We start from the raw sequence: 12,278 nt of genomic DNA on the forward strand, positions 1-12,278 counted from the left end.
TTTTGCCTTTATTGAGGAAGAGAAGTTGCTTTCTCAGGTTTCCTCAGACTGATCAGAGAGAAGCAAAACGAAGTACACTGTATTCAAAAAAAGGATTTGTGCTGATGCGTGAGATACAACTGTAGTCCATTACTGGACACACAGCTTAAGAGCAGTGTTGTTGTTTTAGTTAAAGTTTAACTATTGTACCTTCAGTTTTTATATTTATATTTCATTTTCGACTTTATATTTTTATCTATTTTACTGTTTTTTATGTGCCATTTCACTGCTTTTAAAGTATGTAGGGTAAGTCACTAAAATTTGGAATTGTAAATTATATTATAGTTCTTAATGATGAATAATACTCTATTTCTAAAGATTTTGCATCTATGGATAAATTAGAAATACAATTTTTGCAACTGGAGACAGGATGAAACCATGTAAAAAATGACAATAGTAATAACTTGCATGCAGCTTATTTATTTAAATAGCATTATTTAAAGTTTTGAGTCTGCGTGAATGGCCATAAACGGGTCTTCTTCCGTGTTGCTGATTCTGAAGGAAGCACGCCCATCTCCTCCAACCGTCACCTGTTTCCCAGTACATCTACCACTTTCCTTCTGACCAGAGATCACATCACAGTAGGTGCCTCCTGGCAGGCCGGTGTTCAGGGTAACATTCAGCTCCCTAGAGCACAAGTGAATATTATAGATTATATGCTGCTGATAACAATTACAGTAGCTACATGCACAACACACACTATTGTAGCTAGATTTAAATACAACATCTCTCTCTCCCAAAAAAAAAAAAAAAATACAAACTAAAATCCTCTCTCATATTGTACCTTTCTTTAAAGAACAAATTCTTACCAGTCATCATTGTTGATGACAATGAATCCTCGATTACCACGGCTGAAAGAGATCTGGTTGCTTCCATTGTCCCACCAGTTGGAGACTGACTGTCCATTTGCAACATTACGGAAGGCCACCATGTTTCTGTGGAGAAATGTTAGTTTGTATCATACATTCCCAACCCTTACTTTATAATCTTACTTCATAATTATAATGATTTTAAATTCTGAAGTACACTACAGTTAAAATTTTGGAATCAGATTTTGTTAATGTTTTCTAAAAGAAGACTCTTATGCTCATCAAAGCTGCATTTATTTGATAAAAAAACAGTAAAAACAGTAATACTGTGAAATATTATTACAATTTAGATTTAGTTTAAAAAATATTACAATTTATTATTATTGTTTTCTATGTTTAATATATATTTTATATAATGTATTACTGTGATGAAATCATTGCTGATTTCGTGCTAAACATTTTTTGTATTATTATTATAAAAATTGAAAACAGTTATATTATTTTTTTGGAAACCGTGATGTATTTTTTTCAGGATCCTTTGATAAATACGAAGTTCAAAAGAACAGCATTTATTTGAAATAGAAACCATTTGAAACAATGTCTTTACTGTTACTATTGGTAATGCATCCTTGCTTATTTAAAAAAAATCATACTGACCCCAAGCTTTTGAACCTTAGTGTATGTTAGCAAGCATAAGACATCTTGAAACTATAGTTACTCACTTGATCTGACGCCATCTGTGCTCACACACCCAGCCGTTTCCACAGGTAGAGTCAGAGTTGATGGTAACTGGTTTGGTGGATCCATCACCATTGCTGGGAGGTCCTATCCAGTCGTTTTGGTCCTGAGCAATGAAAAAGTGAACAATTATGAATCCTTACAAGACATATTAGCATTTGTTTTCTCACTTGACTAAGATTAAAACATCTACCTGTCCATTCACAATGTTGCGGTCCCACCGATAGCTGGACATTACTCTGGTAAATCCGTACGGGTGAGCCAACATAAAGGCTACAGCCATTTTGTAAAGTCTAGAAAGAGAAGGATTATAACAAGTGAAAGGAAATTTTATATATTTATGTGTTATGCAAATGCTGCTTTGTAAATGAAAATCATACAAAGTTGTACCTGGCATCCCAGAATGTCACAATAGATGCACCTCCAGCACCATGTCCTCTCTGGTTATCGTGATTGTCAGTAAACACTACAGCTTTATCAGAAGCCATGAAGCCCCAGCCCTCACCCCAGTTCCTGAAACAAAAATCTTAATCTGTTTAATGTTTTAGTTTGCAAGAAACAATAAATACAACAGGGTGACAAAACAGAGCTAAGACCCTTAGAAAATGTTTGAATTAACAATAAAGTTCCTATATTTATGCAATATCACACTCACTTCTAGTTCTGTTGTATTGTTCAGAGCAAGAAGCTAACATTGAGTATCTTACATTTTAGACACAATATTATCATTTACTTGTTTGTTACACCATAGTAAATATTTCAACAACAAAAAAGACTTGTCTCTGGATCAACAGCAGTGGTGCTTCATTCCTGAATGAGTGGAGTGAATGAAGTGACTAAGTGAATGATTCAATTTCTCACTCATTAAATGGTCACGCATTTCATTACTGAAAAAATCAGCGCTTTGAGTGAATCGTTTGAATGAATCATTCAGTTCCCCTTCAGGGACTACCGCTGCGTGTAATCGCAGTGGGAACGCCCTCCAGCGTCTGAAGCATGAATGAAATCAGTTAATGGAGACATGGAGCGTCATAGCGAGTGACGTCATCGACCAGGAAGCTATAAATATCCCCTGAGCACACAATACGCCAGCTTTTTGTTACTTCAGCAAGCTCTGTGTGTGTCTGAAATCTAGCGATTGTGTTTGTCTGTTTAGACAGGAGTTTCTCAGTATATATATATATATATATATATATATATATAAAACAATATGAATGTCAAAGTGACGAGCGAGCAATATAGAAAGTGTGTTTCCCCCTGTACACGATACATCACGGGTGGGGATACACATCAGCTGTGTGTTGCTTGTTTGGGATTGCTGCATGCCCAGTCGGCTCTCGAGGGGGTCGATTGTGAGCATTGCGAGCGTTTTCCCTTGAGAACTCTGCGCTCGCGGCGATCGCTCTTTGAGGAGAGTGGTTTGCTGCGAGCTCCCCGAGGCTCGGGTCCCGCTTCTGTTGAGGCAGAGCGGCGGCGCTTGTCTTGGGGCTCGCAGATGGATCTCACTGGCGACGTTGAGACGGGCTCCGCCCTATCTCAGCTATCTCCAGCGAGATCTACTGCCTCTCACCCGGCTCTGGAAGCACGCGCAGCGGCGGTTACTTCTGCCCGGGTCGAGGCACATGATGTCGAACTTAGATTATCCAGTTCTGAGGAGCTCGATGTCGAAAGTTTTGCATCAGAAGAAACTGACTCGTCACTCCAGCATACTGCTGAAGAGGGGCTGATAGATGTGTTATCTCGGGCTGTAAAAAAAAAAAAGAGAAAAAAAAAAAGTGGCCAACTGATAGGCAGGAGTCTAGAAATGAAAGCAAATTAGATGATAGACTTCTGTCTGCACGTCCTCAGCCTTCTCGCTGGTGCTTACCATTCTTCCCAGATCTTCACTCTGAGGTTTCAAAGACCTGGGTTAGACCTGTTTCAAATAAAATTTATACTAACCAGTCTAATGCTTATGGAAAAATTTTTGGTGCAAAAGCTTCAGGGTACGTGACCATGCCGAAGGCAGAGGAGACGCTCTCCAGCTATCTCTCTCCTGCTTCGTCATCTTCACTTAAAGCACCGGCTCTGCCCTCTAAGCCACTAAAAAAAAAAAAAAAAATACTTCTGTGTTAGTGGGGAAGGCTTACTCGGCGCACTTTGGCCATTATGCAGGCTTATCAGGCTGACCTGCTTAAAGATGCTTGTGAGGGGGGTGAAATTTCTGTGGATATGATTAATGAGCTCAGGCAGACTGCTGATCTCACTCTCCGGGCCACCAAGGAGACCGTTAAATCTATCGGCCGGTCTATGGCATGGTGGCCACAGAGAGACACTTGTGGTTGAGTCAGACCTCTATGAAGGAGAAAGATAAGACTCTCCTTTTAATGCTCCAGTTTCGCCTGCGGGCCTCTTCGGTGACGCTCTTCACTCTGTCACGGAGAGGTTCCAGGAAGAGAAGAAACAGGCGGCTGCTTTTCAGAAATGTATGCCCCCTAAAGTGCGTGTCGCTGGGGCTGCTGAGCGAGGGCAGTCCCAGCCGCCGAGTACTTCAAAAAGAGCGCAGCAGAAACGAAGTGTCGCGTTTCGTGCCCCCCCCCCCCCCCCCCCCCGCCGAGAAACTGGAGGGACGAGGCGGGGCGCTCTCCGGCGCGACCTTCTCGGGGTAGGGCTGATCTGAGGACAGTCATTATCGCCAAGAAGGCCGCGTCGAAAAAATCCTGACGTGCTGAACGTCAGGACTCTGAGGGTGGTCCCCATCGTGGAAGACTTGAGTTCACTGCGCAAAAACACGGTGCCCTGTCTTTCCCGATGCCCTCAGGGGTCTGCTCTACTAACCCAGGGCGTAGAGAGACTCGGCGAGCGATTTCCCGAGGGACGCTCGCCCCCTCCGAGGAGGGTTGTGGAGTGCCCAGACCAGCTGTTCCCTTCCAGTACGTTACAGGGCGCAGTGTCTTTCACTCGGGATGTTCATCCAGAGGCCAGCCTCGAGAGGCTGGTTCCCTCAGCGAAAGGAGCTATAGAGCGGGTTCCTCCACCCAGCAGGGAAATAGGATACTACAGCCAGTTCTTCATCTTTCCGAAAAAAGATGGAGGGCTGCGTCCCTTTCTAGATCTGCGTCTCTTAAATCGCGCTGTAGGGAAGCTCAAATTCAAGATGCTCACTCTCAAGCAGATCGTGTCAAATCAGATCCGAGGACTGGTTCGTCACGATAGATCTAAAGGACGCTTACTTCCACGTATCTATCCTACCTCAACACAGGAAGTTCCTGAGGTTCGCTTTCGGGGGTGAAGCTTACCAATAACAGGTTCTTCCGTTCGGCCTAGCACTGTCACCCCGCATGTTCACGAAGTGTATGGATGCGGCTATAGCCCCGCTGAGGCTGCAGGGCATCCGTATTCTGAACTATATAGACGATTGGTTAATTCTAGCTCAATCAGAACAACAGGCGGTTCGGCATCGAGATGTCGTTCTTGCTCACATCAAGAGGTTGGGGTTGAGGCGCAACGCCAAGAAGAGTGTTCTTTCTCCATTACAGAGAACCACTTTTCTCGGTGTAGTGTGGGATTCGACGACGATGCAGGCACAGTTGTCACCTGCTCGTGTTGCTTCGATTCTCGCCGCAGTAGATCAGGTCAAGCTAGGCCAGTCATCCACTGTAAAACAGTTCCAGAGACTGTTAGGTCTCATGGCAGCTGCGTCCAACGTGATACCTTTTGGCCTCCTGCACATGAGACCGTTACAGTGGTGGCTCAGAACCAGGGGATTCTCCCCGAGGGGAAATCCGCTTCGCATGATCATGAGTTCGCGACGGTGTCATCCCACCATGGTTATGTGGAAAGATCCTCGGTTTCTGTCCCAAGGCCCTGTGTTGGGAGCTCCTTGTCGTAGCGTCATGCTAACGACAGATGCCTCTCTCACGGGGTGGGGGGCGATCATGATTGGTCTGTGGGAGGCCAGCTCAGGGTCTGTGGGAGGACCGTCACCGTCTATGGCACATAAATTGTCTAGAGATGTTGGCAGTGTTTCAGGCTCTGAAACATTTCCTCCCAGACCTAAGGGGCCACCATGTTCTTGTCCGGTCAGACAACACATCGGTGGTCTCTTATATCAACCATCAGGGGGGTCTGCGTTCTCGCCCTCTTTACAAACTGGCACGTCAGATCCTTCTATGGTCCCAGGGGAAAATTCTTTCTCTGAGAGCTATTTATCTCCCGGGGTATTTAAATCCGGGGGCAGACATCCTGTCGAGGCAGGGGCCGAGGCCCGGGGAATGGAGTCTTCACCCCGAGGTGGTGGAGCTCCTATGGGAACATTTTGGTCGTGCCGAGGTAGACCTATTTGCTTCCCGAGAGACATCACACTGTCCACTGTGGTTATCTCTCAGCCTGCCAGTCCCACTGGGGTTGGACGCGATGGTACATCTGTGGCCGAGGTCACGTTTGTACGCTTTTCCCCCGATCGCTCTGCTCCCGGGAGTTCTGGAGAGGGTTCGCCGGGACGGGCTCAGTCTTCTGCTAATAGCCCCGTTCTGGCCGGCCCGAGTATGGTTTGCGGACCTAGTGTCTCTCCTCGACGGTCTCCCCTGGAGATACCGATCAGGAGAGATCTACTCTCTCAGGCGAGTGGGTCGATCCTTCACCCCCGCCCAGAACTATGGAGGCTGTGGGCTTGGCCTCTGAGGGGGCCCAGCTGTTAGATTCTGGTCTCTCGACTGAGGTCGTTGAGACCATCCTCCAATCCAGAGCTCCCGCCACGAGGAAGTTATATGCCGCGAGGTGGAAACTTTTCACCTCTTGGTGTGGAGAGCGCCAGCAGGACCCAGTTAACTGCCCAGTTGGTACAGTGCTGGATTTCCTGCAGGACCGTCTCTCCACAGGGTTATCCCACTCCACACTGAAGGTGTACGTGGCGGCCTTAGCTGCTTACCACGCCCCTTCGAGCGGAGGTTCTCTCGGGAGACACCCACTTATATCTCGCTTCCTTCGTGGCGCCTTGAGGCTGAGGCCTGCAGTTCGCACGAGCGTACCAGCTTGGGATCTGGCCATCGTCTTAGAAGGTCTCTCCCTAGCTCCTTTCGAGCCCATCGAGGAAGTTTCGGAAAAGTTTCTTACGCTAAAGACTATCCTTCTTCTCGCTATCTCATCTCTAAAAAGAATTGGAGATATTCAAGCACTTTCGGTGGCTCCCTCGTGCCTGGAATTTGCTCCTGGTATGGTTAAGGCCTTTCTCTGTCCGAGACCAGGTTATGTTCCTAAGGTGCCAACTACTTTTGTTAGACCTATAGTTCTGCAGGCTTTCTGTCCTCCGCCTTTTCTGACGTCAGACCAGAAGTGACTTAATTTGCTGTGCCCCGTTAGGGCTTTAGATGCTTATGTCCACAGAGCTGCCCTGTGGAGGAGATCGGAACAACTGTTTGTCTGTTTTGGGTCACCTAAGAAAGGGTGTCCGGCATCTAAGCAAAGGATGAGCAAGTGGGTGGTCGAGGCCATCTCGCTTGTTTACGGTTCGGCCCATCAGCCTTCACCTTTGGCTGTTAGGGCTCATTCCACCAGGAGTATGGCTGCCTCTACAGCTCTTCTTTCAGGAGCTTTTCTTCAGGACGTTTGTGATGCGGCAGGCTGGTCCTCACCGCACACTTTCGTTAGATTTTATTCCCTTGATCTTAGCTCCACTCCCGGGGCTCAGGTTCTCTCGTCGGTTTGTGTCTCCTAATGACACACGACGGGGATTTGGTCGTATGGGGATGTGGGTATTGCGTTCCCACTGCGATTACACGCAGCGGTAGTCCCTGAAGGCGAACGTCCCGGGTTACGTATGTAACCCTAGTTCCCCGAAGGGACGGACGCTGCGTGTCCTGCCATACTCCCGGCATCCCATTGGGTCGCTTGCTTCAGTAACTTTAAGCTGGCGTATTGTGTGCTCAGGGGATATTTATAGCTTCCTGGTCGATGACGTCACTCGCTATTACGCTCCATCTCTCCATTGACTGATTTCATTCATGCTTCAGACGCGTTACGCTGGAGGGCGTTCCCACTGCGATTACACGCAGCGTCCGTCCCTTCGGGGAACTAGGGTTACATACGTAACCCGGGACGTTTCTCGTTCAAAAAAAACTGTTGCAGCGCCTCAATTCGCCTACTTAAACTACGCCCTAAAAGTATGTACTCTCTTTGTGAAGAAAAAGTAGATACTTTTGAGTGTGTAGCAGAAGAGTAGACAAGCTTTAGAACATATCACGTCATACAATTGCGTCTTTAGCGGTTGCTCTCTGTCGCATCCTGTCCCAGTAAAGTGGCCTGTTAATCATCTAGTCAAAGATAAAATCCTCCTCATTTCATTTCATTTCCTACTGTATCGGAGAGAAATGCTGTACCAAGTTGATCTGCAGTCGCGGGTCGCAGAGAACTTCCCTTATATTAATGCATAATGATGCATTTAAAAGTTAATGGCCAAACAGATCTTTATAAAAGTCCACATTGTTATTGCAGATGAAATATACCACGGATAACATCAAATAAATATATTTTTTATCAGGTTAAACTTAGATTAGTCACTCAAACCTTTATCTAAACCGTCGGTTGCGCATATCTGCCATGTTTTGTAGTTTTTTAACACTTTTTACTCATGTTTGTAGTTCCTTCTCCAAAGCGCAAAAGGGTTGTGGGCAATAGTAGCCTTTAGAGTGTGCACGGATCCACACTTCAAAAATCCACTGGGAATAGTAGACCATCCAGGGACTTCTGGCATACTCTTTTCAACATAGCCTACTATGCTTAGGGACAAACTTACTTTAATCTCACATACTGTTTAGGATGGATAGCATGGACATTGTGACGCAGGGCCTCACTTGTTTAGTTCCTGAATTAATCAGCATATTAAAAGAATTGGTGGAGTGAACGATTATATTTGCTTACTCAAAAACAGTCACTTGTTTTGTCTCTGAATGAATCAAGAGTTTTGAACGAATGAGTCGAATGAATTATTCAATTTCTTAATCATAAAAACAGTCACTTGTTTCAGTCCTGAATTAATAGTTTGTTCATGGGTGTTTTGAATGAATCAGTTGCATTAATGAATCCGTGATCCACACATACAGTTACAAGACTCAATCAGACACCTACTTGCGTAACAATGTAACCTTCAAAAAGTCAGTGAAAAATTTCCGCCACTTGACTGTTTGTCTGGAATGTGCAAAGTAGAGTGATCCAGACAGCGATAAGTCCCAGTGCTGTTGTACTGTATGTTTGGAACTTTGTTTGACCAATCAAAAGGAGGACTGTTGAATAATTAATAGCAATGCATATCCACAGGTTTGCTTACTTGAGGAAGGATAGTTTTTCTCCATTCCATTTGCGGATGACATTGCCCAGCTTGGCACCGTACTTGAACTCAGTCACCCTTCCAATTCCATTGTATTCATTTGATGTAATGGGCTCCCCACCTAGATCAATAACCTAATAACATACCCAATAACAAGTAAATCGCTATTAAATATTGTGTTACCTTTAAACTGATGTTCCTTTTGGAAATGAATGGAAATACCTCTTGGAAGATAAAAGGTTTGGAGCCTGAGGGAAACCACTTAGTGTTCAGATTGTGAAGACGGCCATAGACAGCAGAAAGATCACCAGGCCACATGTGCTTGCAAGCGTCCACTCTGAATCCAGCCACTCCCATGTCAATCAGCTTGTTCATGAAGTCGGCCGTTTTACCACGCACATAGTCCTTCTCCAAAGCTAAGTCCAGAAGACCAACCAGACGACAGTTTCTCACCTGCCATCGTTACAGTGCTCAGATTTGTAACACCAAGACAAAAAGAGATCACACTGCACAATAAATCAGAGGTTGAAATGAACACTTAGACATCAAATCATCTCATACTTGGTTGACATCCTGGTAGTTCTCGATGTTTCCACTGCCAGTGTTGCATTTGCCATCATTGAAGTCCAAGTTGGAGTATGGAACTGTGGGGAAGTCCTTGTTGTTGGCATTGAAATATGAACCACAGCTTGAGTGGGTACCAGCTCCACCACCCGCTCCACACATGTGGTTGATGACTGCATCAACGTAGATGTACACCTACAAATACAAACCGACGTGAATTTTCCATGAGAATAATACAGCAAAATGCTATGTACTCTATTTGTAAATTATAGCTGCATTTACCCCGACATTGTTGCACCTAGTGATCATGTCTCTCAGCTCATTTTCATTTCCTGATCTGGAACACAGGTTGTAACCGATTGGCTGATATCTTTGCCACCAAGGGTGCCAGGGGTTTGTGACAACAATGCTCTCACTCGGAGGGGAGATCTGAAATTGGAAAAAATGATATTTAGTTATTACTATTATATATATATATATATATATATATATATATATATATATATATATATATATATATATATATATATATATATATATACATTTTTTTTCACTTATAAAGCACAAGAAATTATTAACAGCAAATGAAATCTTTGCAGTATTAACTTCAAAGATGTGTTTAAAAATACCTGAACTCCACCAAAGCCATTTGGTCCAAGGTAGCGCTCACACTCCGCTGCGATATCGGCCCAGCGCCACTCAAACAGGTGGACGATGGCAGTTCTTCCACTTTTAGTGTTTGGGTTGAACTGAGCGAGGCTCAGCCCGATCATTGTTGCCAAGATTAGAAGCTTCATCCTTGCCTGGTTCAGAGAAAAGCCTATAACAAAACCTAGGCTCATGTGCAGTTTATGTACAAAATTACATTTTTCCTCTGGCCAATCAGGGACCTCAAAGGTTGGAGAATGCCACTTTGAACTGCAGGTGAAAAACATTGACTATTTCCCATGGTACAAGCTAAAAATACAGACTTCTTTAAATAACCTTATCAGCGTAAACATAGTTATAAAACACTGTTAGGTAAGGTTTGAAAAGTAACTTTGGCAAACAACACCACAAGGTTGAGACTGTAAGCTGTACGTTTTTCCATTCAGAATGCTCACACTGATTTTTACCGCACAACTGCTTTGAAAAAACTTGTATTGTTAAATGTGTTATATGAATAAAATGACTTAATGAAAAAAGGAGCAGAACAGGTTTGGCTGACAGTAGAAAAAAAACATCATTGAATCACGTTATGCAATGAGCTAGTTTTGTAATGAGCTAGTTTTTTTTTACAAATATTACGAGAAAATAAAAAATAGTTTATCTTTAATTATTATGACTTAAACGATCAATAACTCTTACTGACATTAATAAACATTTCTTAGTGTTTAATAACCAGGATAAACAAAACATAAATAAAATATTCTAGCATTTGCTGAAAAGTACTTAACTTTTATCTGCGACTGCTCTTAGTTTCTTTAATTATATAATTCACTACTACAATTGTTTAAAGAAGACAGTGTAATCCTTATTACTTATAATGTAAATTGATTAAAAAAAATAAACCAAGCAAAAAATAACATTTAAAATACACACCAATTTTCTTAAATTCTGAAAATTTAGAAGACGTAGGCTATTTCTATAAATTTACTACTTGTAAACTGAAATAAATATAAAACCGCATGCACCCCTAAAACTTGGATGCCTCTGTCAAGAAGATACTGAAGTGAACATGCCATGTGACATATATGGAAGCTTAATCTGCCACTGAATAAAAAAATTATAAAAAAGGTAATTGTGACTTTTTTATCTCACAACTGTGACTTTTTTCTAATTTTTTCTTATTTTTCCTCAGAATTGGACTTCATAACACGCAATTTCTAGTTTATATCTTGCAATTCTGACTTCTTTTCTCAGAATTGCGAGATATAAACTTGAAATTGAGAGGAAAAAGTCTTTCTTTTGATTTCTGATTCTGAAAATTCAGATTTTACCACTCGGAATTGCTAATTAAATCTTGCAATTCTGTCATTATAAATGATTTTGCTTCTATGCTGGAAATGGGAGATTGTTGTCCTTGCACCAGGCCTCAAGCAATTTCCCCTCTACGTTATCTCAGGGAACCAAGTAACCGTCAGTAACCGATGCTCTTTATCATTATTTCATATTTCTCTATTGATTTTTTATTTTATTTAAAACATTATCTCATAACATTTTTAATCCAGTGTACAGTGCTTAGCATAAGTGAATACACCCATGCTAAAGTTGACTAAAAAGAGTAATAAAAAAATCATGTTTTGGAAATTGATCTTAATGCCTTAATTTAAAAAATGAGGGAAAATCCAACCTTTAAGGACACCAGTTTTCTTTGTGAATGAATACTGTATCGTAAATAAATAAATGTTCTTCCTTAAAATACAGGGTGCATAAGTCATATGCATAACCCCTATGTTAAATAGGATACTATGCATCCTGATAAAGTTCCCTTGGCCTTTGGAATTAAAATATCCCCAGATCATCACACACCCTTCACCCTACCTAGAGATTGGCATGGTTTTATTTCAGTTAGCCAACTAGCTGGTTTGATTTGCATTGAGAGATGATCTTATGGAAAGTACCCCATGCCAATCTCTAGGTATGGTGAAGGGTATATTTTTATTCCTCTTTTTAGTCAACTTTAGCATGGGTGTATTCACTTATACTAAGCACTGTAATTGCATTCATGCCACCTCTGAGCATATATGCGGCTTGTCCAAGTGCAGTGTAAAGATGCCTTTTGTTGATGTTTACTGATTTAATTTTTATTGAAATGATTCATTTAATTTACAAATGTATTTATT

At 42.6% G+C, this 12,278-nt stretch overlaps 1 protein-coding gene across 1 annotated transcript; it reads right to left on the reverse strand.

Moving 5' to 3' along the window:
• Positions 1 to 443: 443 nt before the first annotated feature.
• On the reverse strand, positions 444 to 10,283 carry amy2a (amylase alpha 2A). The gene is made up of 10 exons (XM_077225339.1): positions 10,083 to 10,283; positions 9,736 to 9,882; positions 9,451 to 9,648; positions 9,112 to 9,342; positions 8,890 to 9,023; positions 1,977 to 2,099; positions 1,780 to 1,879; positions 1,571 to 1,692; positions 849 to 974; positions 444 to 666 (listed from the first exon to the last, which is right to left on the reverse strand). The coding sequence occupies exons 1-10, from the start codon at positions 10,248 to 10,250 to the stop codon at positions 477 to 479; spliced, it is 1,539 nt and encodes a 512-aa protein (XP_077081454.1). The 5' UTR covers positions 10,251 to 10,283; the 3' UTR covers positions 444 to 476.
• Between the last annotated feature and the right edge of the window lie 1,995 nt (positions 10,284 to 12,278).

Source organism: Siphateles boraxobius, unplaced genomic scaffold (assembly GCF_051911475.1).
Source record: "Siphateles boraxobius isolate OS27281-9 unplaced genomic scaffold, OSU_SipBor_1 1, whole genome shotgun sequence".
NCBI lineage: Eukaryota > Metazoa > Chordata > Actinopteri > Cypriniformes > Leuciscidae > Siphateles > Siphateles boraxobius.